Source organism: Gobio gobio (genome assembly GCF_949357685.1).
Source record: "Gobio gobio genome assembly, chromosome: 14".
In the NCBI taxonomy this organism is placed as follows: domain Eukaryota; kingdom Metazoa; phylum Chordata; class Actinopteri; order Cypriniformes; family Gobionidae; genus Gobio; species Gobio gobio.
The window spans coordinates 37,142,983-37,168,149 of NC_137107.1; the positions used below are offsets into that span (position 1 = coordinate 37,142,983).

Below are 25,167 nucleotides of genomic sequence, written 5' to 3' on the forward strand. Positions count from 1 at the left end.
ATAGTTATATTTATAGTTATCGTTCTTGGTGTAAACAGGCCTTTAGTGTCACTCGAACCACCGCAGTGCACACACAGGAGTGGATCATATGCGCGAGTCAGAGCATACCAGAAAACGTATGGGACCCATAGAATGCTATATTTTAAAGCAATATAGAGGAGAAATGCGTTTACGTTTTTCGCGTACAAACGTTTTCATAACGATCCCCGTTTACACTAGCCTGGCCACTCTCCGTTGACAAGCGTTAACTTCCTTGAAGGCGGATACTCTGTTGAAGTTTAAAACTATTGGATCTGCCCAGAGCAGTCTGGGTTTGGTCGTGACGTTTGTCATCTCAAACTAGCGCGCCATACCAGCGTCGTCGTTCTCAGCCACTCCCTCTGTTCGCTGATTGGACCGGTTAAAATTTGACGGGAGAAAACAAGAGAATATTCCGCAATCCCAGACGGAGTACTGAAGGAAAATGAAAATTGAGCGGAATTGCATTGGAGGGCGGAGCCAGGCTACGTTCACACAGATCTGAGGAAACTATTAAAAACGCTGTATTATGCATGACAGGCCAGTAGTTGGCGATGTCACTTTGTAAAGAAACACTACAACCAAGCAGCAACCTCCTGCAGTTTCTCTTGAAGCCAATACGGAAGTGACTTAAACTGCAATTCATCGACTGACCGCTAGGGACAGGCTCCAGAAGGGAGCAGAATCTCATTGAGCCCCATGTTAAAATGCCCAACTTTACAGCAGAAAAAAACATGTTTACATCCTGGTACAATTTGTGGTTTTGGTCTATACGGCTAATTTTGCCCTTCATGACAACTGTGAGGGGGGTGAATCTTTTTATAACTAATTTCTTTACATTATATAAAGCATTAAAGTTCAGCATAATTAAGGGCGTGGCCACTTTGAATGACAGGTGGATAGCCATTTATCAGCAGTCTGTTAGTCACCACGTCATCTCAGCTCCGCCCATGACCCGCCTTTTGCCCATTTTCTGTTATCCGGGAGTGACACGTGATGACGATGAAGATGGCAACGGCCAGCTCGTCCCTACTTTACGCTTCAAAACTGCTCTTCAGAATCCTATGGGTGACGTTACGGACACTACGTCCATATTTTTTTACAGTCTATGGACTGAACACATAATACGCATGCGCATAACATCACTGTTTTCACAAATTCACATTTTTGTCGTTTACACAGAACGGTATCCTTTTTAAAATACTGCACTTTGAAACCTGTTTTCAAAAGTTTGCATTGTTAGGCCACAAAATGGCATTTTAGTTGAAAACAGCCCCTAATATTTATGATTTATTTCAGAAATGTTTTTAAGTATTTAAATATTTCAGTTAAGAATGTAAACTACACATTAGGTCTTTCATAAAAATTGGTCAGAGTTTTTCCGATCAAATATATTTGCAACGTAGTAAGCAATTTCAAATATACTTTCTGTTTGTTAGTTAACATTCTATCTGATCTTTTGTTACTCTCTTATCATAGTGTCACAACGCTGACCAGTTATATGTCTGGCTCCTCCATTTCATTGCCAACAACTACCTGATCTTCAGCCACAAGCCTGACTTCCTGGAGCTATCAGGTGAGCCGTCCGCTTGACCACCTGGAGGAAAGGATGTTTAAGCGCATTAGAATTCATGCATCTCCGACTGTTACAAAAACCAGTCACCAGCGCCCCGAGAGCGCTCCGAACAGCTGGTGCTGCCATGCAAATCACTACTGGCTTCTGTCAAAAGCTTTATTATGAAACACCGAGATCAAATGTAAGGTCACTTTTGAAACGAATGAATCATTTTCACACCCTATTAGTACATCCTGCCCTTCCTCACACATTTGGCAACAGTGTCGCCTCATGAATTGGGTATTTGTGAGTCAATGAATACAACAAGCAAACGGTGACAGGAAAGGTTTTATTTTTCATCAAGCTCCCTTTAGGCTTTTTAAAGCAAACTTATAACGTCTTCATGCATTAGAGAAACACATATAGACATTAGGGAGACAATGACATGATTTTCAGCCTGCATTTCAGTTGAAGTGCGATAGAAAGAGAAATCTGGTGGACGGATGTAATGTTCGGTTTAAATGTATTGAAGGGGTGGGCTGCGGGAAATGTGGTCGCAATACTTTCCAAGTCCCGATGATGCTTTCTTTGACAGATGAGGAACGCGAGCAGGTGGAACGGCTGCGCTGGCCTTCCAGAGGTTACCTACAGGAGCTCAGCGAGTACCAGCAACGCAGGCGGCAGATCCGCAAGTCTCGCTGCAGCATCATGTGACCCCTTCTTGACGCCCTGCGGACCGGAAGGGAGGGCGAAAAACAGAGGAGGCAAATTAAAGATTCATTTACATACTGGATGAAAGAGACCTTTGTTTGACCTCTGGGTTGATAGTGGATTCTGATGTACTGCATTTACACATGAACTTTGACCACTGACCCTGTGATATAAAGCGGACAGCTGTGAATTCTCACTGGATTTGAGTGGATCGATGTCACATAGAGCCCTTCTATGTGGATACTGCATCTTCTGTACAAACAATCACACCTGATTGGTGCAATAAACTTCCTCTGCGATGGATTAAACTCCAAAGTATTAAACAGGGTAGGGTCGACCTTATACTCTCTCCAGAGATTGATATTTCACTCTCATGGTCAGCCATGTTTTGTCATGGTGAGGTTTCTTTCTTTATGAATTCAGTGGTTACTCCAGCAATATGACTTGAATAAACTTCAAATATTTATTTATCCCCCCCCCCCCCCATGAGATTGATTTGAATTTGATGCTAACTATTTTTGTAACCTGTACATCTGAGAATTTTTATTTCAACTAATAACATACGAAGTACGCATCCAGCATGTGGATCGCCTGTTAGTGCAGTTGGTGTGGTCAACGTAGAGCCAATTCTGGCTGTCTTTAGTCTAGTCCAGTTATGTTGACCATCTCATGCTGAATAAAGACATTTTAGAAGGATGCGTGTTTGTTCTGAGAGTCTGTGACTTAAATCGAAACCTGTGGTTCTGTTCTGATATGGTTGGTGATGATGGGAAAAAGAATAGAGTGGTGCAGGTATGATGCCACTTTGTAGGCTAACCGACAGTTAGCGTCACACTGGTTCCCTCGGGAAAAACCTCAATAGGATTTTTCCATAGGCTTTTGGATTATCGCAAAAAACAAGCTCTGCGATTAACAAAAGTTTATGATACTTACACGTTTTGTCCATCAAGATAATTATCACAGATGAACAACTTTTTTTGAAGCCTAAAGGTAGGCTATAAACGGACTACACCACGGTCCCACGAATACAACGTCATTATAACTAACCCTTTCAGTTATCATCTCAAAACATGTGTCCAGAAAGTTTGAGTTAGAATTGTTTATAAGAGCACAATTCTAATCATAATGAGGCTGTAAAAGCGGACTGAGCTTACCTTTCCGCCGTGATGATAGCTTCTCTAGTCCCATTTAGCCACTTAGCAACCGCCTTTTTCAAGACATGTAACAGCTTCAAAAAGTGGGGTAATGCTGAAGTATTTTATGTCATTTAGTAAAACGTGAAAGTGTCTTGAGTTTGTGTTCACCACAGACTTTATTTCAGCCATTTAACCAAAACCCCATTCAAAAAACCCCATTTGGGACGAGGGAACCGGAGGTGCTAAACTGCTTCTGTGTTTTGGCCTACAAAGGGATGTCATATCTGCACCACTCTATGCTACTGTCGATGAAAGCTGTGCATGGTAAAAGACAATATGAGCCAGACAGGGTTATTCAAAATATTAATAACTTATCTCAATGATACTAAAACAAACCAACACTGGAGCCAGATCGCATTTGAATTAGAGGACACGTATGTTTTGTGCTGACCATGATCTGTTTTGTGAAATTAAATTACTGGAAGCTGAGAGAAATGGTAGTTTTATAAAAAAAATTATGAATTGTTTTGTGTACAAACACACATTTTGTCACTGGGGCCCTGACGCACAAAGAGCCACTGGTGTAAATATGTTGTATATTGTTGCAATATTTCATAAAGAAGGACTGTGAAGTATACCCTCACTGCAGAGATCCGATAGCCTGCAACATGCCTTTCAATTCCCCAGAACGGTCCAGACCTTCGACATCGCTTCCTCCTCCAATACACTTTTCCCCTATGAAGACTCGAGGAACCTACACATTGTACCAAAAAAAAAAACTGTAAATAAACGTTATAAATGACAATGGGAATTAATAAAACATATTGATACTTAAACAGCATGTTTAAGCTGGAATATATACTTTTTATTTATTAAATCAATAATATCTGCAATGATCATGGCCACGTCTGCTGGTCATGCGCTTGGTGACTCAGCTAAAAATGAGCTGATTTAAGAAAAACATTTTTATTTTAAAGTCATAGAGTCGCACATTACACTTTTTTAGTAAGTAGACTGTTATGTAATCACTGACGGTCTAATGTTATAAAAATGCTCCAGTGTATTAGTACTCACGGTGCGCGCGCCTGTGATCTGTTTCAGATAGTCTTGTATGCTGCCCATGTCACTGCGCCCGCTGATGTCGATCAAATCGAACTGTCCATCTTTGAAGTTGTACTTTGACAAAACATCCTTCGCGAGGACGCAGTAAGGACAGGACGGCTTCAAAAACACAACTACTTTATCCCCTTTAATTTGCGCTTTAACGAATTCTGCCATTGTTTGTTCTAACAAGCACAGCTGTTCATCCCTAGAGAAACCGAAACGATTCTTTTTCCGGCCTTTGTGAGTCAGTTTACTTCAAGTGGTGCTCAAGTCTAGCTCCCCCTCTCTGGACGTAATGGGTGGGTCTTGCCCTTGTCCAGCCCCACTCTGTGGACTTAATGGGTAGCGATAGGGTTAAGGGTGTGGTTGGACCGCCCAGCTCCATACATTACGTCTATCGAGGGGGAGCTGGACGTCAAGCTCCTTCACCCATTGGCTCTGCAGTGAGCAACGTCTCGTTTACACCCTTCAAGGGTAAGATTAAAATGAACCACGCCTTGGTAGTTGGTAAAATTTCACAATGTGTTGGAGGGAATCACTATTGTGTTTGTTAAGGAATCAGGATTTTGGTATTAATCGTTTTCTTTCACTTTTGTTCACGGATGTCTCCTTTTGCACCGTGTGACCGCTTTCCTAAATTGAAAGACTGACGATGGCACGAACCAATAGTATTTGAGTGTGGACTGTAACAGAGTATTTCATTGGTTGGGTATATGAACCGATACATTACGCCGATACATTTGAGTTTGTAGGCTACTTACTGTTCTGTTAAAGGGTTAGCTCACCCAAAAATAAAAATTCTGTCATTAATTCACCCTCATGTCGATCCAAACCCGTAAGACCTTTCATCTTCAGAACATAAATTAAGAGATTTTTAATGAAATCGGAGAACTCTCTGACCCCTCCATAGACAACAACATCATTGCAACTTTCAAGGTCCAGAAAGGTAGAAAAGAGATCGTTAAAATAGTCCATGTGACTACTCACTAATTCATAATGCTTCGAAGCTTCATGATGCTGTGTTTTGAAATCGGTCATCACTATATAAGTCGTTATTTTGTTTTTTTTTGCGCACAAAAACTATTCTCGTCGATTCATAAAATTATTATAGAACCACTGTAGTGAGATGGACTTTTTAACGACGTCTTTAGTACCTTTTATGGGTCTTGAGAGTGTACAGTGCATTGTGCCAATGGAGGCCTTTCTGAGCCTTCGGATTTCAACTAAAATATCTTCATTTGTGTTCCGAAGATTCTTACGGGTGTCGAACGACATGAGGGTAAGTCATTAATGACGGAATTTTCATTTTTGGGTGGACTAACCCGTTAACATAAAATTTGTTTCGGTTATTAACAAAATCGTTTGGGTGAATGATTCAATGGCTGCATTCAAAATGTCGTACTTCCCTACTATTTAGTAGGCGAAAAACAGAATGTGACAAAAGTAGTATGTCCGAATTCACAGTACGCATAAAAGACAGTAGGCCGGAAAAGTGCCGAAATGACCTACTTCTTGCGGTAAGATTCTGAAGTGTGTATATAATAGAAGCTTTACTATTCCATGAGGCCACGGGAGAGGATTTGTGAATGGCAGTGAAGCAACGCAACTAACGCTGGTAGGTCACACGATAATGAAGTGTACTCCATTCAGCTTCGTCAAGTGGACGAGGACAGTTTAATAGTACAGACCCTCACTTCAACCCCTTGATTTTGACAGAGGGAGCGAGTCTACTCATATGCACACTTCAGGCAGATCCATAAACCATAATGCAACATGATTGTGACGTCACAACAGCATATCACAATGCTCCCACTTAATTGACCCAAAAGTGATCAAGGGCTTAAAGCATTCCATTTAAACCCATTGCAATGGTTCCACGAGTAGTGGGCACTCATGTAACATAAGCAATGACGTACATCCGCGTGAGTGAGACAGAGGGAAGGGCAAAAATGTGGACTTAGACGCAGCCCTAGTATTCGGTTCCAAATTCAGGCACTGTAGCCACTTAAAGAATTAATCATTGAAAATGTTAACACTTATCACTGAATAAGGCAGAGAGGAGTAACTGCGTCGAGTTGTCCTGGCCCTGTTAATACCAGATGATTGCAAAACACACATCTATCATCTTTTAATTTATTAATTTAGCTCTTCAAGGCATGTGAACAACTGTACCAAAGCAATGCTGTAGAAATACATGGATTGCGATGCATTCATGGAGGGGAAAAAAAAAATCAAGGCAGAAGATACGTTGTCAAGTTCACATTTTATTGAACTGATTTAATTTATTTCTAGGTGGATAGGTCAGGAATTCTCTTACAGTCTGAAACACCCCCCCCATCCCACCTTTAAAACAAGAGATGACAGTGTTATGAGATTCTTGGCTTATTATCCAACATGAACATCTCTCTTTAGTGGTGTCAGAGGCACAGTCTCTTCAAAAGGGAAAGAAAACAGGTGTTGGTCACACACCGCCAAATACTTCCCCACCCAACCCAAATTACAATGATACCAAGTTCCGTGTAGATGCACAATTCTCTTCTTAGTGTCATCCCAAATCTTTAGGGTTCAGTGTGGAGGCTATTTGAATGCTGAGGAAATAAGCATCTGAGAAGTAAAGTGCTGCTAAATTTCTCTGTTAAATAGCCACGACTCGTATTTGGTCGTCGTCAGACATTGTCATCAGTCTATAAATGGGGACTACCAATGAACAGAAGCTCACACAACAGAACGTCTTGGTGAGTTTGAGAACACATAAGTCCCTTAAAAAAAAAAAAAAAAAAGCAGATAAGATGCCATCTGTCAACCCAAATACTGAAAACCAACATTTGTCAATGGTTATTTTGAGAATGGCTCACTCAGGTTTTTAAATTTCAATTTACAACACTGGAAAACAAAAGGGCACACCATCCAGCTTTTAACAATGGAATAATTGTGATTCTAAGACGAGAGAGAGAATTTGTTTTCAGATCTCAAAACGACATCTTAAAATGTGCAAATATGATGCGGCAAGCCTAAAGAAATCAACTAGCCAATCAGAATCCACCACGGTGCTATTTGATCCAGTGAGAATTTGCATAATTGCAAGCATTGTTATTTTCAAGGCTGATCCACACAGCTGCATTCTGGATATTTTCCCTAAACAAAGATCAAAGAAAATAAATATACGAGGACACCAAGTGTTCGACCACCATCCTAAGTGTCGCTCAGAGAAACGAGTCTTATTCCAGACTATCAACATAGGATTGAAAGGATTTTTCTCCTTTTTATTACTCTTTTTTGGCAAAACTTCCTACCACACAGGTTTTTGTAAACATAACGTTTCCCTTAATCTTTAAGAAGTTTATCACCAATGAGACCGTGAAATAAAGACTTATACTTTTACGTAAATTTGATCAGTTTCTTTTTCAATACTCAAATACTCAAATTCCAGCAATTCCTTTTAATTCAAAACAAAAAAACATAATATATATTGCTATTCATATTTCATAAATAACTCTGCTCTGAGACTTGCAATAATTAATGAATACATTTGAAACGGATATACAGGTCTGCCTCTGTTTCCTCATAAATCAGTAGCACCTTTGCCTTCAAGATGGTTCGATCGTTTTCTTAAACAGAGTAGGCCCAAATTAAGAACATGTAACATGAGCCAGGTTGATCCCGAAGGCTCTGGCTGTTCAAAGAAAAAAAAATAATAATATATATATATATAGCAGCTTTTTTTGGGATTTTTGTTTTCCGTTTTTTTTTTCCTCTTTTAGTTTATATCCAACCCTCCTCCCCGAGCCTCTCTTCCTGTAGTTGACCCACAATCCTTCCCAACAATGAACAAAAACACTGACAATTTACACGTTCTCGCTTCTCTCACTCTCTCGACCATGTCATAATAGCTTCTCCCCACTGTCCCAGGTGCTTGTAAGTCTCACTGATGCCACGTCTTTATGTGTCTGTATTAATACCTTAAGGCATCATTTGCACTGTGGGTGTGAATACTGATGCAGTTCAAAAAAAACAAAAACAAACAAAAAAACAGTGCCACTGGGAGAAAGGAAGTCTCAAGGCTCTTGGAAACACCCTCTTCTATGGCCACTTTTTCACATGTACTGGCTCGATCACCCCTGTGCAAAAGGCTTCAAGAAATATGCGCTGTAAGGCCCACGGTTTTGCATTGTGTAACTTTTCTTTTTGCATTCAAAAGTGTTTCATTTTTCTTTGTAGTCCTTTTTTTCTTTCAAAAAGTCCTTCAAAAAGAAAGAGAACGAAGAATAAAAAGGTATGGGAAAAGAAGAAGAAGAAGAAGAAAAAGAGTGATGAAGAAGGCCAGGCATGGGAAACGGGCGAGTGGGGGGATCTGTAAATAGAATAAATAAGGAGCTGTTTGATCCCCACACTGCCCTTAAGATGGTACTCCGGCTGAGGAGCGCTCTGATTGGCCGAGGTGTTTTGCGTTGTCATGTGCCCTACAGCCAGGACTGCGCCCTCCGCTGGTCAAAGTCAGCGATGAGCCTTTTGATGTGGGCCAGTTTGTTGTGCAGGTACTCGCAGCGCTGCTTTTCTTCATAGTAGTTTGGGCTGTGCTGTAAAACAAAGTGTGTGTCAATATACTATTTTCATTTGTGACCCTGGACCACAAAACCAGTCATAAGGGTCAATACACACAATGTACATCACAGCTGAATAAATAAGCTTTCCATTGATGTATGGTTTTGTTAGGATAGGACAATATTTGCCCGAGATACAACTATTTGAAAATCTGGAATCTGAGGGTGCAAAAGTTATAGCAATGCATATTACTAATAATAATAATTTTTGTACACATTTAGAGTAGGAAATTTACAAAATATCTTCATGGAGCATGATCTTGACTTAATATCCTAATGATTTTTGGCATAAAATAAAAATCGATAATTTTGACCCATACTATGTATTGATGGCTATTCCCACAAATATAGCCGTGCGACTTTTGTGGTCCAGGGTCACTTTTGACTGTTTGTGTTTACTAAAGGTGGGTTAGACAAGCGCCGTTACACTTACTTGTTTAATTTTTTTGTATTCTTGCAGCACTTGTTCGTGTAGTTCCTGTTAGGAAGGAAAAGACAGACACTTATTGCATGTAAAACAAATCAATGTACACATAAATTATAGTTCTTCATGTAAAGAAAGTGTCACACAATAAGTGCATAAAGCAAACAATGTTCTTTTACCTGGTATTGTTTAGTTCCTGGTGCTAGTCGCCTACACTGGGTGTCCAGTTTTGTAAAACGACGCGTAACGCTCTCCACACGGGCATGAAGGATACGATACTCATCATATTCTGCATTGAAGTCATCCTTATAGTGCTGCCTCTGATCCATAGAGATCACTGCAGTGTACTTACTGCAATAAAACAACAAAAAGACTATGAGACTCTAGATGGGTCTTCTGTTCATTTCTTACATATAGTTTGTCCATTCAAGTACAGCCAATTAAAATTAAATGCAGAGGGTTTATGCAGAAACATACACTATAAAGGAGTCTAAGTTCACTCGCACCATGCAGAAACATGCACTACAAATGGGTCAAAGTTCACTCACACTATGTAATCAGGCTTGGTTGGAACTGGAAGTTCAGTGCTGTTGACAGGCTTGTCTTTTCCAGCTGTAAAGAGACACATCAGTCATGTACAAACATGGAAACCTTCCATTTCGCAAGAACACTTAACCCATGATCTTTGGGTCTTTAGGAACAGAATAAACAAAATATGTTTTCAAAGGCAAATGTAGCATGAAGCTATCAATCAGGCCTGACAATATGCTTAAATATTAATTTAATTCAGTTGCATGTATGCAGCTAATCATTTTTTGGATCTTTTCTATGTACCGCTAGGTCGAATAACAGCCAAAGATTTCAGTTTACAAATCCTCAGTAAACAAACATTGGTAGCAAACATCAGTCAGCGTTGATTAAGTTATTTATTCATTCATTAACTCATTCCACCAATGATAGGTTTTCATTCAAATGAACGATCCATTAATGTTAATGGAGTGAAGTGCAAAACAAACCTTCTTTGTCTGATTCTTGGCTGATGTTGGCAGGAATGTGTTTATGTTCTGCCTCATTACGGTGTTTCTTTCTGGGCTGTGCTTCCTTGTCGCAGTGATCATCCCTGCGATGTGCTCTATCCCTCTTCCGGTCCTTATCCTTATCCAGCTCTCCTTCTCGCTTCTTCTCTTTGTCTTTGTGCTTCTTGGACTTCTTGGGCTTTTTGCTGACATTGCCGTCACGGCTGGCTGTAGGAGACGCGGCAGAGGAAACGTGGAGGCCACTGCTGGTGGTAGTGGTGGAGGTGATGGTGGTTGTCGAGACAGTACAGGTGGAGAAGGATGAGGGGGAGGTCGTGGAAACTGGCTGGCTGGGTGGGCTAGGCGTGTGGTTGCGGGGTGCGTAGGTCTCTGAGGAGTTCCCACATATAGAGCTCTGGTCCAGGGGCAGATCCTGAGACCCCCGGCCCTCCGGCGTGCTGGGGGAATTTGAACTAGAGCCTGTGACAGGGGGAGGGTGAAAAGCGGGTCCAGGGCAGGCAGCTGTTGGTGCAGGTTTTTTGTCCTCCGTTTCCAAAGGAAGGCGACCAGATGAGGAGGAAGGTCCTCGGTTACTAAGGTGGGAGATTCGTGGCTTCTTAGACATCAGAGGGTCAATGAAGTCGATCTCAGGTTGGCGTTTCTAAAAAGCAAGGAACGAAACATGATTCTTGCTCTATTTTAAACAAAAAAAAAACCTTGATTGCAAACCAGAAGTGGTGCATTCCACAAACAAGATTCCACAAACTGCATTATTAGAATGTTTTCTAAGGCTGCACAATAAATAAAAAACATTTAAAATCATAATAGCATAGCGCTATCATTTATAAACCTACACTAACGCAGGAGAATACATCAGTATGTTTCTAAATATGTTGTTTACCGTGATTTCAAAATAAAAGTTGAAACCCTTGTTCGGAGTTTGCTCAGATGTCCACATGTTCTTATTCAAGAATTTACAATGGCTGTAGCATTTCTATAGTAAAAAAGTGGCCAAAATATTAAAGATTAAATGGACACTTGATTCAATATTAAACAAGGATTTGATCTGCGGTAAAGTCTAACAATCACCAGGCCGTTGGCGACCTCTGCAGGCATTTGTTATAATACATAAAGGTACATAAGTTAATTGTTTATAATATTATGTATAACATCATTATGCATTTTAACAGTAGTTAAAAAAAAAATTACTAGCTTTTTATACTTTATTTGAACCAATAATTATTGCCTTGTTATTATAGAAGTCGTTTTATAGGTTGTTCACTTAGGACTATTTTTATTGCAACAAAAAAATATCCGATTACTCAATTAATTGGTCAAAATAATTGACCAATTACTTGATTACCAAAAAATAGTTAGGTGACAACCCTACAGGAAAATGTACCTGCATTGTTTTTTTATTCATCAATAATAGATTATTTTTCCTTTAATATTCTGTCATTGAAGAATTCTTAAATATAGTTTCTTAAAAATATCGTCACAACACTAATACACATATGCATACTATATGCAATATACATGGCAATATCAATATAAAATGCTTATGTATGTTTCATACCAGTGGTGATGTTGGCTCTTTGGTTGGACTGCTGGATGAGACAGACTCTGAATTTAAGCCCAATTTACTGTTGGAAGAAAAAACAAAACAAACAAAAAACAAATTCAAGCTTTGCCAAAAGACTCTTAGGATCTCCTCTACTGGCTCTCAAAAATGGTTCATGTTCAATTAAAGAGTCATTATTTTTTTAATTGCATGTGACCAGTGAATCTTACCGTGCTAGGATCCGGTCAACCTGAACCCGATCATCCTCCGTATAGCCCGGCCAGTCCCTCTGGACCTCACGGAAGACAAAGTCCTTCAGTGAATACGAGTTATCCTTAGGGTTTAGATTGGCCACCTATAGGAATGGAAAACATTGTGTTGATCGCTCTTCCTTCTTTGATTAAAATACAGGACATAGAAAGTTTTTATTTTTAGCAACTAAACTACTTTGAATAGTCAAGTCGGCATACTTAAGAGAGACAGATACACAAAGACTATAAATAGTAATGCAAATGGCCAGTTAGGCAAAGGGATATAGTGTTACTTCTTACGTTACAACCCAGCAAGGGGACCGTTTCAGATTCTCAGTCCTTCCTTCATTTCCAAAGAAGGAGAGAAGCTTGTTTCATACTTCCCTATTCAAAGCCTGAATAAATTCCTTCTATACTTGATAGAAAAGGATGATATTTCTCCTTTGAAACTAGTGAGGAGAACCGAAATTGCCACTTCTACCCCTTTTGATTACAAAAGCCATTCAAATATGACTTGTCAACCGCATGAATGACCTAAGATCAACTGGAATGAGCCAAGCCCGTCTCTTCAGCATATGAGCCATTTGAGCATGTGCATAATTACACTAATAAGTTTAATTTATGGTTGTCTAATTTGCCACGTGCTATACATTCAGCTGTGGTGAATGCAAGTCTTTGTGTTTGGGCTGTTAAATGGTGACTTGCATTACGTGACACTGTGCTTCTGCAAAAGTGTAGACCACTAGACTACAGCTGTGATTTGATGCTATCTATGCTTCAAGTCTCCATCACCCATCCTGAACTAATACGAATGATTATGTCAGTCCTTAAGCTGCATTCAGAGAACTTGCACAGCAATACAAGTGCTATTAATGCCTTTCTAGTCTCTCATCCTGCTTTTTAAACATATTTTGGGTTTAATACAAGTTATCAACAGCACTTTCAGCATAATGTTGATTAACAATTTATTTTTACTTATCCCTTGTCTCATTTAAAAGAATGAGGTTACAGTGAGGAACTTACAATGGAATGAATGGGGAAAAAATTGGGGGATTTAAAGCAGAAATGTGGAGCTTATTTTGTAAAAAAGCACTCTTCTGTCAAAACTTATTGCTAAAACTTCTGTTTAAATTCTAATTTTTAGTCATTTTAAGGTTTTAGGCATAGCAATATTTGACAAAGTTATCAAAAATGTGATGACTTTACTGAATAAAGGTGTTAATAGTTTAAACTTCTGTGTTCTGTGTAAAGATATGTTAAATTTATCAAGTGACAGTAAAGACATTTGTAATTTTATTAAAAAAACTATTCAAAGAATCCTGAAAACAGTGTCATGGTTTACACAAAAATGTTAAGCCGCACAACTTTTCAACATTGATAAATGTTTCTTGAGCAGAAAATCAGCATATTAGAATGATTTCTGAAGGATCACATGACACTGAAGACTGGAGTAATGATGCTGAAAATTCATATTCATATTAAAAACCTGTTATTTTAAACTATAATGATATTTCACAGTATCGCTGTTTTACTGTATTTTAATCCTATAAATGCAGCCTGGGTGAGCATAAGAGACATCTTTCAAAAACATAAAATACCCTAAACGTAAAAGTGGTGAATGGAGAATTAACATTATAACTGCTGTCGATTGAGCTTAACTTTTCCTCTAATCCTGAGAACTGAACAGATTCCACTCCACAATCTCACTCTCACCTGATGTAGTGTAGTGCCCAAAGAGTTGCGGTCTTTCTGACTGACGCCGTCTCTTTGCAGTCTGGCGAGCACCTCTAGCTTCTTGTAGGAGCGCAGGGCCAGCAGGTGAATGACGCGGTCCCGGTAAGGCCGTTGCGATACGGGGTTGTTGGTAAGGCACTTGCGGATGGTATTGGCTGGGTTGAGGGGAGTGGTCTGCTTCCTCTCTGGAGCCGGGTCGGGGGCTGAGGGGGCTGGTTTTCGGTGATGGATTTTTTTGTCTATGCAAAAAGACATTCAGAGAGAGAGATGGCCAATCAATCAGAGTAGTAGTTCAAACACCGACACATTTATCATAAGGATTCTCTGAAAGTCTCTTAGCTCTTTACTGATGGCATATTTCATGTGGTGGACCATGTACTCAAGGGCTAATTCACACACTATCCCGATCAATACAGTGTGCAAGATTAGGTTTAATGCTAAACCAAGTGTCACAATGGTATAACATTTCTATTAGTGTCTAATACTGCTCAATTGCTCTACTGAAAAGGTTGAAAGAGAACCAAAGAATACAAGTCCAAAATTGCTAATTTATTTAAATAGTGCAACATTAATCTTGCAAAATTAATTTTAAAGGGATAGTTCATCCAAAAATGAAAACTCTGAATGTTATATACACATAGGATGGCTTGAGGGTGAGTAAATTATAGGATAATTTTTGAGTGAACTATCCCTTTAAATTAATTATATCTTGAGTTTTTTCAGGGAATTTTGAAAATAAGCATGGGAACGTTTTAAAGCAGCCACATGTCAGTCAGACAGCACATTGATAACCATACCAAGTAGTGTTTATTTTAGTATTGACTTGGTACTGAAGTACAGTACCAATTTTTCTTTCAAGGACCTACACCCTAAATTTAAAGTTGGGATCTATCCTCAAAAGTATGCACTCTCCAAACAATGCTGAAGTAACTACATATGCCTCAGAAAAGTTTCCTCAATTAAGAAATTCCTCAAAAGCTATTTAAAAGATTAAGGGTAACGACTGTAACCATACTGTACTGTACTGTCTCCCTCTACTACAACCGTACCGTCTCTCTATCCCTAACGGACTCTCCCTCGGTTTGCCCGAACATGTACCGATGACTGGGCGACGTCCAGATACAAACTTTCACAGTCTCACCTCCTGCGAGTCAGGTGAAACTCTTGCGTCAGTGGATAATAAGCTTTGGCTGTCACACATGCAACTGCGTACAGCAGACTGGGAGGAATCAAAGAAGGGAAGATCTTTTCAAATCTGCACAATTTCAAACTCTTGCGCTTGTCTCTCAGGTTAACCGCACAAACAAAAGAGTGTGACTAGGCTTCCTGAGCACCAGCTGCTGCAAAGCCTTTTCTTGCACTTCCTTCTGCCGTTTAAAATGCAAACGCACCAGATCACTCCTCCCCTGCGGCTCAGTGCCGAAGGAGGGGAGCGAAACCGACTTTTCCAGTTTTGCAGTGGAAGCCAGCTGTGGTGCGGCGATTGGGGGCTCCCAGAGGGGAGTGACAGCTGAACAGGTGCTGAGAGACAGGTTTTGTCTGGAAGGGGTGAAATATAATAAGCTGCATTTGAGTGTTAGTTAAAGACACTCCAGAAACCCTCAAGGGTTTCCTAAATGGTGATACCTTTTAAAAAAAACATGAGATAAAACGGGTCTCTAGGGTTGCACCGATGTCTTCCCCCTGCAGTTTTTAAGATGTAAGAACCGGTGTTTTCATTTAACAACCTAAGCAGGTGTCTTTGCAGGTGACAATAGCCATATAAGATTTGAACGATTCAGTCTGTCACTTTCCACTTCACAATAAACACTGGGACACACTGGTAATCTTGGGAGACATGGGTGCACCACGACTTAGCCATGTCAGATAAATTGGATGAACTTTTACTTGCTTTTTCTCGTGACCCTAATCCATACATCACTCCCTCTAAAGCTCCCAATTGGTTTAACGCAAATGGTTATGTGCGCAGGGACAACTGAACTGGCCGAGTGTTACAGGTCTATGTGAAAAATGAGATGATCTAATTCTCAGATTTAAATGGATATGAAAACAGAAACCGAAAAGAAAACCGCATCCTGTGTAGATAATCATCAGGTGCGTAGAAAAATTTTTTGAAACAGAAACGTCGCACCAGAAGTTAAATGGAAATGCTTGAAATGCTAAATTTAACTGGACAGAGAGCTGAGAAAAAATTATGGACTTTTTATGGGTCATTTTTAACTTTGGATTAATGTTATATTGGGCACTCCCCTTATCTAAGTGACCAGAATGTGTTTGTGTGAGCAGGAGATAAAATGCAATGGATTAATATCAAACCTCTGAACGGTCCTCCGGGTTTGATGAATTTGGTGCTGTTCTTGCTTTTATCCTCCTCTGCTTTGGTCATGCGCTCTTTGGTCACCTGGTAGGAGTCATTGGTGGCACATACTGTCATTTTGTCCTGAATCGTTCCCAAGGAGGATAGACTGGGGACCCCAGAGCTAACAGGCACAAAAAGTAGTCAAAAAAAATGAGAACAACAAGAAAATGAGCAGTAGTTTTTGGCAAGAAATTCACTCTGCCCTTACCTAGATATGTACTGGTGGATACACTCAAAGCTTCCTTGAGGATTGTCTTTGCCGAAGTTGGACAGATAAAAGTCGAAGTTATGAGAGCCATCGGAAGCATCTGTCGTTGGGATTTTAATGCGCTAAAATGGCAGAGATAAAACCAAGTTTAATTATTTGAGTGCTAACTGAGGTAATCAAAAAAACAATACAAAAATAATATTAGCTTGTCAAAAAAGCAAGCTACCTAAACAGTAATTTAAGACATATGTTTTTGGCTGTTTCAAATAGCAGTAATTATGCTGGCTTATACCTAGTTTTGGACAAATTTTAAGGTAGCATAGCATGCATCATTAAGGCAATCCCACAATGCTAAGATGACAAATGGAGTTACTTATGAAATTAGTTATAAATGCTTTTATTTCACTCAATGCCAATAACTACTGATGCAAATAGTCCTGCGTGTTATTGTAAACGAAAACTATTCAAATTAATTTAACAGTTAATTAATTTTAAATAAAGCTGAAATAAAATATAAATAGACGACCACCATAACAAAATTACTCAACTAAAATTAAAACATAAAAAGAGAATTCAAAATATTAAGAAATACTACAAAAGTACATAAATAATACTAAAACACTGCTAATCACATATACATACATATATACACATACATACATTTATTTATTTTCTGTGTCTAGAGTTATTAGCATAGCAACATGCTAATGCCAAACTATTGGAAGCAACAGTTAGCATTAGTCAAGTCTTTTGTGCAGTTCTCATGAAGAGCACTATTTGCGATGTGCTTGACTGACAGTTAAAGGAACTGCCGCCCATGCGTTATAAATTATTCACCTATGAGGATCCATCCTTGTTGATGGATGTTGCCTAAGAAGATAGCTACCTAGGACAGACTCTGTGGCAGAACACTCAGACTGCAGCACAGGCACTAGTTAAGTAGACTGTATTTAAAGAGTATTCATGAGTGTAAAACCGGAACCGTACTCGCCGACCCAGTATTTATAGCCACACAGCGTCTGAAGTAAACTACAACATGGTGCTCAGGGTCAGAGGTTAAACAGGCACTTTCACAGTGGAAAAAAAGTGAGACACCTCCCAATAAAACAGAAGACCGAGGGCTCTCTATTAACACACCAGGTCCACAATTTTAGGGCGCTTTGGTGAGTAACAGCCACCCTTCAGCCAGTGATGATACTCATTCAGACGCTGTAAAACTCATATCAACAGGTCTATTCCACAGGCAATGGAAAGTCAACTTACCCCTTGAAGACCCTGAAAACGTATCGTCGCCTGTGAGGATGGTGCATTCTGGGAAAAAATGAGAATATTTATGTCAAATTCATAAATGAAACCTGCCACTAAAAAGTCATTTTAATTACCTTTACTTTAAAAGTAATGATCATTTTCATTTTTGAGTGAATTATCACTTTAAGAGAAACTATGGAAAACAATTAGATTAGTGCAACTATGTTCAGAACAGCATACTATGCATATTATTTATGCAGCATGTACACTGTGCACGGTTACAGAATGTGCATTTTCTGAATGCATAGAATACCAGGAAAATCTGCTACTTGTGTAAATATGCAGTTTACAACCAGACCATACTGCAAAAAAAAAAAACATTCCTCACTGCAACGCACCTAACTTAAACTTCCATTTCTACTGGAACAGGTGTGATTTTTTTTTTTTTTTAAGTACATAACATGTTAAGAGTACATTCTGTGCAGAATTAATTTCATTGTTTAAGGAACAGATGTACGTACATAGACCAAACCCTTCACTTCCCTGCAACCATACACCTTTAGTTATATTCAAATTCTGCCCATAGCCTCCTCCATCTGTAAAGGCTTGTTTAACTAGATAAGTTTCACAAGTCCCCCACCCCCCCAAGCACACTTGCACACAGACTGGATCAGATCGCATTACACAGGAGTACGAAGAAGTACAATTAAGCTCTCTGATGATTTGGAAGCCTAAACCAGTGGTTCTCAACTCTTAAAAATGGTAGCACATCTGTGTTGAGTTAGGGTCACAGACACAAGGCTAAGTGCAAATACTAAAACGCCACTTTCCATATAATCGTGCATAATTAAGATTTGCATACATTTGCTTATTTTGGGGCAATGCGGCCCGGTGTCGTTTTAATACATTTCGTTTTCTGATTTGGACAACTTTTTGGTGCTTCGTCGAGTCGCAGCTTGATGTCCAACATAAATTCTGAACCGGCCTAAACCACAATTGCCAGAAACAGGCAATGGAGTTAAAACAGCTTCCTTATAGTAAATCAAACATAAAAAATAAATACAGACACGCTTCTGCAACTTGAGATCTATTGTCAACATTTAGGGCCATGCAAGAGATAAGGCATGGCTCCAGGATCGTCGCTGAGGTTCACGCATTCCCTGTCTTTGCCCCATTGCCGAGAGATGAATAATGATTAACCACAAGCTCAGCTGAAAACAGTAGCAAGAAGACAAACAGATATGGAACATGACAACATGGGCTAAGACACTGTAAATAAATACCTGGTCAGTGAATCAAGCTAGCTGGAGACACTTAAAGTACATTAAGCATTCTGTCTATTTTGCAGTATTATGCCAAAGCTAGAGCAGGTATGGTACGGATGAACTAAGTAATCCCTTACTACTATCCAATTAATATAGGAGGACGCTAAGCCCTGCAGGATATGATCACTACTACAGTACATTCTTTACACTAACGTGACACTTAATACACAACAAGATTGTTATGTAACCTTCTACAGCCCTTTAATATTTCGTCATAGCATTTTTCGAACATTTCTGAACGGCATGTACTTTGCTTGACAAAAAATATTAAAAATCCTTTTTGTTGGCTGAAATAGTTATTACTAAATATTAATATATGAAAAAGCTTAAACATTAAATGTATATTGAAATGTTGCCTTGGCAAATGAGAAAAATAAATACTAAAAAAGGTCCTGAAATTAGAATAAATTAGAGATAAATACAAATATTTATAAATAAAAAAATCCCCTCAAAATTACTAGAATTAGCATTTTTCGAACATTTCTGAACGGCATATACTTTGCTTGACAAAATAAAATATTAAAAATCCTTTTTGTTGTCTGAAATAGTCATTACTAAATATTAATATATGATAAAGCTTAAACATTAAATGTATATTGAAATGTTGCCTTGGCAAATGAGAAAAATAAATACTAAAAAAGGTCCTGAAATTAGAATAAATTAGAGATAAATACAAATATTTATAAATAAAAAAATCCCCTCAAAATTACTAGAATTAGCATTTTTCGAACATTTCTGAACGGCATGTACTTTGCTTGACAAAATAAAATATTAAAAATCCTTTTTGTTGTCTGAAATAGTCATTACTAAATATTAATATATGATAAAGCTTAAACATTAAATGTATATTGAAATGTTGCCTTGGCAAATGAGAAAAATAAATACTAAAAAAGGTCCTGAAATTAGAATAAATTAGAGATAAATACAAATATTTATAAATAAAAAAATCCCCTCAAAATTACTAGAATTTGCATTTTTCGAACATTTCTGAACGGCATGTACTTTGCTTGACAAAATAAAATATTAAAAATTCTTTTTGTTGTCTGAAATAGTCATTACTAAATATTAATATATGATAAAGCTTAAACATTAAATGTATATTGAAATGTTGCCTTGGCAAATGAGAAAAATAAATACTAAAAAAGGTCCTGAAATTAGAATAAATTAGAGATAAATACAAATATTTATAAATAAAAAAAACCCCTCATAATTACTAAAATTTTATTTCTTCTACTGAACACAAACTAAGATATTTTGAAGACTAAACAATTGTGGTACAAAATACTATGGAAGTCAATGGGGACCTGCTACTTTTTTTTATTTTTATATATATATTCTTAAAAATATTTTCTTTTTTGTTCAGTAGAAGAAAGAAATTCATACAGGTTTGGAACAACTCGAGGGTGAGTAAATTATATTTTGAATAATTTTTGCGTAAACTATCACTTTAAGACTCGTTCGGCTGGCCTCACCAAAGGTGTGTTGTAACATTTTGAGTATCAACCAAACTGCAAGTCCTAATCAACAAAGGCAAACAGTAACAGTGCCAGTCTAAAGCTGCCAGGAACTTGATGGATTACGAAGCTAAAATTAGTCTCAAACAAGCTTCAAGGTTCAACTTAACTCTTTTGAGAGAAATTACAAACAAAATGGGTTGACTAACTTTAAAGGTGGCCCGGTTCAGAAGCATTGGGTGAATGTCCAATCATCCACATCCCTAAGCAAATCTTGGGCCTAAATGGTTAGCTGGATTTGGCCTTTCAGGATCGAACTAACCATCTCTATGAACCCGGTGCACAGTTTTTTTTTTTCCTTCTTTTTTTTTTACAACGGGCCAGCTGTAGCTTTAAGTCAAACACTGCCTCGTAAGCACTTTGAGCAGTGTAGAGCTTTAAAAAAATCCAGACAATGCAGCTCTTCATTGAAGCTGCCTGATTTCTCCTAGTAAGCCAATAGAAACTCTTTCAGGCTTTTGAAATGATAGAATTGACCAGAAGGGCTTTTTTTGTTTGTTTTTATCAATTTCCTTATCTTAGTGACATATTCATAATTCACACATTGTACTACTACTCGAATGACCCAAATGGAAATAATCATACACCTCCCTTGTGGTCAGGCCTAGTTTAAAAAGTTTATCAAAATTACATAGAAGGAAGTTGATTAGTGCACTATTAAAAAATGTACAAGCCAAATTAATGGGTTTCCCCACTTAGTCACACAAGCCACACATCAAAAGCAAAAAAAAATACTTCTTTCTGAACATGATTTAATTCTCTACTATGTTTTACAGGATAAACATGGATGCCTAGCACATGATAAACGACGGTTATGGTATAAAACGACAATTTATTTTAATAAATCATTAAACTCCTCAGGTGTGTATGAGCTTTCGAAGCTAACTAGCTAGCCCAGCAACCATATTTAGACGTTAATTAGACAAACTTGGATGTTATTTGGTTTTATAGTGATTCTAAACATGTTTATTTGGACTAAGTGTCGTGAATATAAAACATAAAACAAAAATATCGCCACATGTATGAACTTAATCATTGTTGGAGGACTGCCAGCTAGTAACATTAGCCATGCTATCAGCTAGCTCACCAAACTTTAATTTTCGTCAAACCCAAAGACTTTTTCGTATGTAACACGAAATATTTACTTTAAAGAGACTGTAACCTAACTAAAATGATCAAGATGTCGAAATGACAGACAGCCGAATCGACGTTATTCGTTTGTAGATAAAGTTTTAACTAACCGTTAGCATTGTAGCTCATATTTCGAGGATAAAACGCAATAAAGCATACAACCTACACAACTGTATCACTTTTATCCAGTTAATATAAGCTCTATCAATAGTCAGACTTCACACATGTATTAAAATTCTTTAAATGTGATTTTTAGTGTTTAAATTACATGCAGAGTTCATAGCAGGTAATGGTGTGTTGGCATAATGTTCACTCCCCAGAGTCTTTTTTTCTTTATTAAAAGCCATTTTCCAGTCAATTCTGCAAGGACACCAATCGACTGAAAACATTTATTAACTTTTAAGAGATGTTGCATTGTTTAGAGAGGAATAAAACAATTATTTGACACATCGAATGCCTTTTGTGGGCGAGCAAGCTCTCGCTTTTTCTTTTCTCTCCATAAAACTGTAAGTTTTAGCACTCACCTTACAGTTTTGGTAGGTTTCTATCGCTTTATATGCTGATTCTGTCAGTTTGACATGTAAAACTGATATTCTGTCGCTCTTGCGACCACAATTGAGTCCATATGTGCCATCCTCGCAGAGAGCTGCCATCATCTTCACCAGCCCTCCACCATAGTCCCTCTGACATACGTGCAAACTCTCTCTCTCTCTCTCTCTTTCTCTCTCTCTCTCTCAAATGCGGACAGTGGGAGGGACCTTAGCAAAAGTAAGTTCCTTTCTGCTGTTAGACAGATAGGGGGCTAGTTGGGTCTTTTCTCTCTGTATAACTTTATGCTATGCTATTTTTTCCTCTGTTTCTTCTCCTGTTCCACAAGTTTCCCATAGTATTTGTATGATGATCAGATTCATGCTTGTTATTTCCTCTATGCTTTTTTTATTTGATAAAGAAAATATATGTAAAATATAACCTCTTGCAATATTTCAATTATTGATAGATTAATTAATCTGCTTTTTGAGCATAATTATTAATCATGTCCATGCAGTTAGCTGATTGGTAGTTATTAACCTTGTCAGCCTTGTCAATTAACAATCAAAATTTTCTGTTTTTATTAAGTATTAATTAAGTATTACAGTATTGCATTAATGTATTGTATAATATAATGTAATAATTGTCATTTAAATCCAGCATTTTTTTGTTTTTGTTTTTAATTTGGTGTCTTTTATTGTGTGTGTGTGTGTGTGTGTGTGTGTGTGTGTGTGTGTGTGTGTGTGTGTGTGTGTGTGTGTGTGTGTGTGTGTGTGTGTGTGTGTGTGTGTGTGTGTGTGTGTGTGTGTGTGTGTGTGTGTGTGTGTGTGTGTGTGTGTGTGTGTGTGTGTGTGTGTGTGTGTGTGTGTGTGTGTGTGTTTGTGTGCGTATGTGTGCATACGTTTACGCTTATTTCCTCTATGCTTGTTATTTGATAAATAAAATTAAAAAATAGCATATCTTGAAATGTCCTCATTATAGACCAGTAAATCTGTTGATAACCATGCCCAGTTGACTTATTAACAGTAGTGGTATACCATTGCTCAATTCGGAACCGCATACTAGCATACTACTCTTACTATTTTTGCCATAGAAGGAATTACATGTTAAATGTAGTATGAGTAGAAGTATGCGTTTCCTAATTCAGCATGTGTCATGTGTTTCAAAATCAGCATTGGAAATTAATAATTAACATTTTATGTTTTCAGAATTTTTATGTTGTGAATTTAAAGGAACACTCCACTTTTTTTTTTGAAAATAGGCTCATTTTCCAACTCCCCTAGAGTTAAACAGTTGAGTTTTACCGTTTTCGAATCCATTCAGCCGATCTACGGGTCTGGCCGTAGCACTTTTAGCATAGCTTAGCATAGATCATTGAATCTGATTAGACCGTTAGCATCTCGTTCAAAAATTCCCAAAGAGTTTCAATATTTTTCCTATTTAATACTTCTGTAGTTACATTGTGTACTAAGACTGACGGAAAATGAAAAGTTGTGAATTTCTAGGCTGATATGGCTAGGAACTATACTCTCATTTCTAATAATCAATGAACTTTGTGCCGTACCACGGGTGCAGCGGCGCAATGATATTACGCAGAGCCTGGAAATAGTCCCCAGCACGCTCCAGTCACGTTGGTTATGTTGACAGAAGTTAGCCTATTTTCAGGCACTGTGTAATATCATTGCGCCGCTGCACCTATGGTACGGCAGCAAAGTTACTGGATTATTACGCCGGAATGAGAGTATAGTTCCTAGCCATATCAGCCTAAAATCACAACTTTTCATTTTCCGCTGATCGTAAAATATCGAAACTCTTTGGTCATTTTTGAGCGAGATGCTAACGGTCTAATCAGATTCAATTATCTATGCTAAGCTATGCTAAAAGTGATTCGAAATAGATTCGAAAAACGGTAAAACTCAACTGTTTAACTCCAGGGGAGTTGGAAAATTAACCTATTTTCAAAAAAAGTGGGAGTGTTCCTTTAAGTCTTACAATGAATATTCTATAATGTTTGTTCATTTAACTTATATACATACGTTTTTTTTCCCCCTTTAATTTAAAGGATTATTAAACGCAAAAACAAACGCATTACAGTCATTAGTATCCAGCTTTACTTTAGTCAAAAGGAGTGTTTTCTCCGCCATTGCTTGGAGTTGGTCTGGCAGCCGTCATACTTGCTGCTCCCTGTCTTTACCCCAAGTATTCCTGTAAAAACACTGCTACATGTCAAACAAGTATTTGGCTGGTTGGGTCCAGCCTGCAGGTGTGTTATTGCACATGTCTCATTGTTTTTTACGTAGTACTGCAGTCATCAGTCAGTTGCATTAGGATCATCCTGAGTCATGGTCGGTCCATGGTTTCATCACTCATACAGACATCTACAGGAACAAGTTGAACAAGGAACAAAAGTTTCCAGAAATTATTGATATACTATTTTTACGTGTAGGTGTTACATACTACTGCATTATTCACAATACAACAAACAAACCAAGCCTACATTTTAATGAACTATGCCTGAACGTATAGATCATTTGGCCAAAGTGTCCGCTGAGAAGGTCAACTGCTTATTCGTGAAAGTGCCTTGTTGTAAAACTTGTTTGGCAGCTTCTGGCTATTTCCCCCCAGCATGCACACCTGCTGTGTCTTACAGTCACACTCTGGGATGGAGTGATTATGCAGAGTGTTTTGGTGTGGTGCAGTAGTTTTTGGCTGGGTGCAGGGAAGCCACTGTGAATCCTTGAGA

General features: G+C 38.3%; 3 protein-coding genes across 3 annotated transcripts in view; 1 reads left to right on the forward strand and 2 right to left on the reverse strand.

Annotated features, from left to right (window-relative positions):
• The window catches only part of rhobtb3 (Rho related BTB domain containing 3), a gene marked incomplete at both ends in the record, with an annotated part of 29,588 nt that extends 27,301 nt beyond the window's left edge, over window positions 1–2,287 (forward strand). Inside the window, 2 exons of the mRNA XM_079834588.1 lie at window positions 1,498–1,594; window positions 2,169–2,287. Coding sequence (XP_079690714.1) covers window positions 1,498–1,594; window positions 2,169–2,287 — 216 coding nt within the window. The remainder of the gene's footprint in view (window positions 1–1,497; window positions 1,595–2,168) is intronic.
• glrx (glutaredoxin (thioltransferase)) lies at window positions 2,165–4,812 on the reverse strand. Its single transcript, XM_079835724.1, has 3 exons — window positions 4,495–4,812; window positions 4,059–4,174; window positions 2,165–2,302 (listed from the first exon to the last, which is right to left on the reverse strand). The coding sequence occupies exons 1-2, from the start codon at window positions 4,696–4,698 to the stop codon at window positions 4,061–4,063; spliced, it is 318 nt and encodes a 105-aa protein (XP_079691850.1). The 5' UTR covers window positions 4,699–4,812; the 3' UTR covers window positions 2,165–2,302; window positions 4,059–4,060.
• A 1,963-nt stretch (window positions 4,813–6,775) lies between these two features.
• On the reverse strand, window positions 6,776–22,626 carry ell2 (elongation factor for RNA polymerase II 2). Its single transcript, XM_079834933.1, has 12 exons — window positions 22,421–22,626; window positions 17,942–17,989; window positions 16,679–16,800; window positions 16,428–16,591; window positions 14,091–14,350; window positions 12,357–12,481; window positions 12,142–12,208; window positions 10,566–11,226; window positions 10,098–10,161; window positions 9,729–9,900; window positions 9,559–9,603; window positions 6,776–9,101 (listed from the first exon to the last, which is right to left on the reverse strand). The coding sequence occupies exons 1-12, from the start codon at window positions 22,550–22,552 to the stop codon at window positions 8,985–8,987; spliced, it is 1,977 nt and encodes a 658-aa protein (XP_079691059.1). The 5' UTR covers window positions 22,553–22,626; the 3' UTR covers window positions 6,776–8,984.
• Window positions 22,627–25,167: the final 2,541 nt, after the last annotated feature.

Excerpts from the sequence above, each read along its gene's own strand:
- glrx (XM_079835724.1), bottom strand. The coding sequence starts at position 4,698 with ATGGCAGAATTCGTTAAAGCGCAAATTAAAGGGGATAAAGTAGTTGTG. Across the intron at positions 4,175-4,494 it reads AGATCACAGGCGCGCGCACC|GTTCCTCGAGTCTTCATAGG; the intron begins GTGAGTACTAAT and ends TACAATGTGTAG.
- ell2 (XM_079834933.1), bottom strand. The coding sequence starts at position 22,552 with ATGATGGCAGCTCTCTGCGAGGATGGCACATATGGACTCAATTGTGGT. Across the intron at positions 11,227-12,141 it reads AAGAGCCAACATCACCACTG|AAACGCCAACCTGAGATCGA; the intron begins GTATGAAACATA and ends CTTGCTTTTTAG. Across the intron at positions 9,901-10,097 it reads ACCAAGCCTGATTACATAGT|TAAGTACACTGCAGTGATCT; the intron begins GTGAGTGAACTT and ends GTTTTATTGCAG.